The sequence below is a fragment of the Plasmodium inui genome (assembly GCF_000524495.1).
Source record: "Plasmodium inui San Antonio 1 unplaced genomic scaffold supercont1.101, whole genome shotgun sequence".
Classification (NCBI taxonomy): domain Eukaryota; phylum Apicomplexa; class Aconoidasida; order Haemosporida; family Plasmodiidae; genus Plasmodium; species Plasmodium inui.
In genome coordinates, this window is record NW_008481935.1 from 1 (window position 1) to 1,756 (window position 1,756).

Below are 1,756 nucleotides of genomic sequence, written 5' to 3' on the forward strand. Positions count from 1 at the left end.
TCAATGTAATACCGACCTGTTAGATTGTGCATACGACAATAATTCTGTAAATTAGAGGTAATGCCACAGGAATATTCAAGCAGTCTAATAGCCCATTCATTTGGCGCATATTGGACAAATTATTATTTGGATGGGAAACTTCCTATGAATAGTATTCATCATTTGCTACGACGGTATTATATGGTATCGCTGTATAGATGTTTATTTAATTTAGAAGAGGAAGCCTGTAAGGAATAACAACCCATAAAATTATGAACGCTGATCTTTCGGCTTGAGGAGTATACATGCAAACAAGATCAGTTCACCTTCTTGTACGAATAACTCACACGGGCGTTGAAATTGGATTAGAATGTGACTTCTTTTTCTGTCCTACCTAAGAGCCCGAATGAATAGTGGATTGGGATATATTCAGGGGTTAACCAGAAGATTATGCCTTAAGACTGAAAAGTGCGGCAGTTCAACATTTCACTTTCCCAGGAAGTATCTGCTTCAGAGGGGGAAGAAATTTTATGTGAAGTAGAATATATTTTTACCTCATGAACTCAGCGACGTTCGTGACTGTAATTTATATAGAATTTGACGATGCCGAAGAAATAGAACATTGTAGGCCTATTACTATTACTTGTAAGTCATCATATGGAAATATCCTTCCCGCGATACATGAGAAAGAGTAACAAAGAGAAAATCACAGACATTTCTTTTAATTATATACATTTATATTGGAGCTTCCGATTGACTACATACAATGTCGTACAAATTAATTACAGTTTCGCATTATTTTTTAAAATGCAAAGGGAAACAGTATACACTACATAAAATGGGAACATGGACAAATAATGTGCTGATAAGGAGGAATTTTCCTTATATTAGTGAAAATCGATACAGTGACTGAGTAATATATAATAGGGTGTGCAAAGTGCAGAAAGAATTAATAGCCTCTTAGAGGAATTTTTCCCCGTAACGTCCTGTAGGACTTATGAAATTACATAAACAGGCTTCACACGGAAAGGTTATATATAATAAGAAATTTCAATTTTCTATGTAGTTTAATAAATTATGTACGAAAAAAAAAGTGGGCGCGGAAGCAGCAGGAGCCTTGCAAATATTTTACGAATGCATGAGCTGTTTGTGCTTAATATCTAAGAGGTTAAATGCCTTAAAGGCCGCATCAGATTTAAATATTTCCTGGAAGAAATCGTTAAATTCCTGAGGCTCTGATGTTTTTTTATTAATCTGTAAGACACCTGCAGTGTATGCGAATAAACAGTACTCACAATAATTAATACATGTAATAACCATTGCGGGAAAATTTCCATTTTAAAAAAACACGATAAAACCAGTATGAATAATAACGGGTATATCAAGAAGGGGCGTGAGATCACTCATTAAAACAGAACCGCTTGCAAATGTTTCGCATATTATACAAGACAATACTATCATGAGCCCCATGTGTGGGGAAGAAAATAGGTTATGTCTTTTAATTAAAAATAAAAATTTCCCTGAAGCGCGCGGTACGGTATATGGAATAGGCTGATCTTCAATGGAGAGGATTTTTTCAAGGATTTATTATTACTAATTAGAACTTGAAATCTAATTTGATGGGAAGTTCACGCAGGATTCATGTAACTTCTGCATGTACACGCCCGTGATATTTTTCTATTTGCAAATTCACTTTATTAATGTTACATTTAGAGTTAAAATGAATATTGAAATTTGAGGTATATCCTGATTATCGTTAATAATCTTCATCTTAATT

The 1,756-nt window shown here is 34.2% G+C and overlaps 1 protein-coding gene across 1 annotated transcript; it reads right to left on the minus strand.

The window, feature by feature from the left end:
- Window positions 1-1,107: 1,107 nt before the first annotated feature.
- C922_05570 (hypothetical protein) lies at window positions 1,108-1,299 on the minus strand (the record flags this gene model as incomplete). The annotated part of the gene is made up of 1 exon (XM_008821141.1): window positions 1,108-1,299. The coding sequence occupies one exon, from the start codon at window positions 1,297-1,299 to the stop codon at window positions 1,108-1,110; it is 192 nt and encodes a 63-aa protein (XP_008819363.1).
- Window positions 1,300-1,756: the final 457 nt, after the last annotated feature.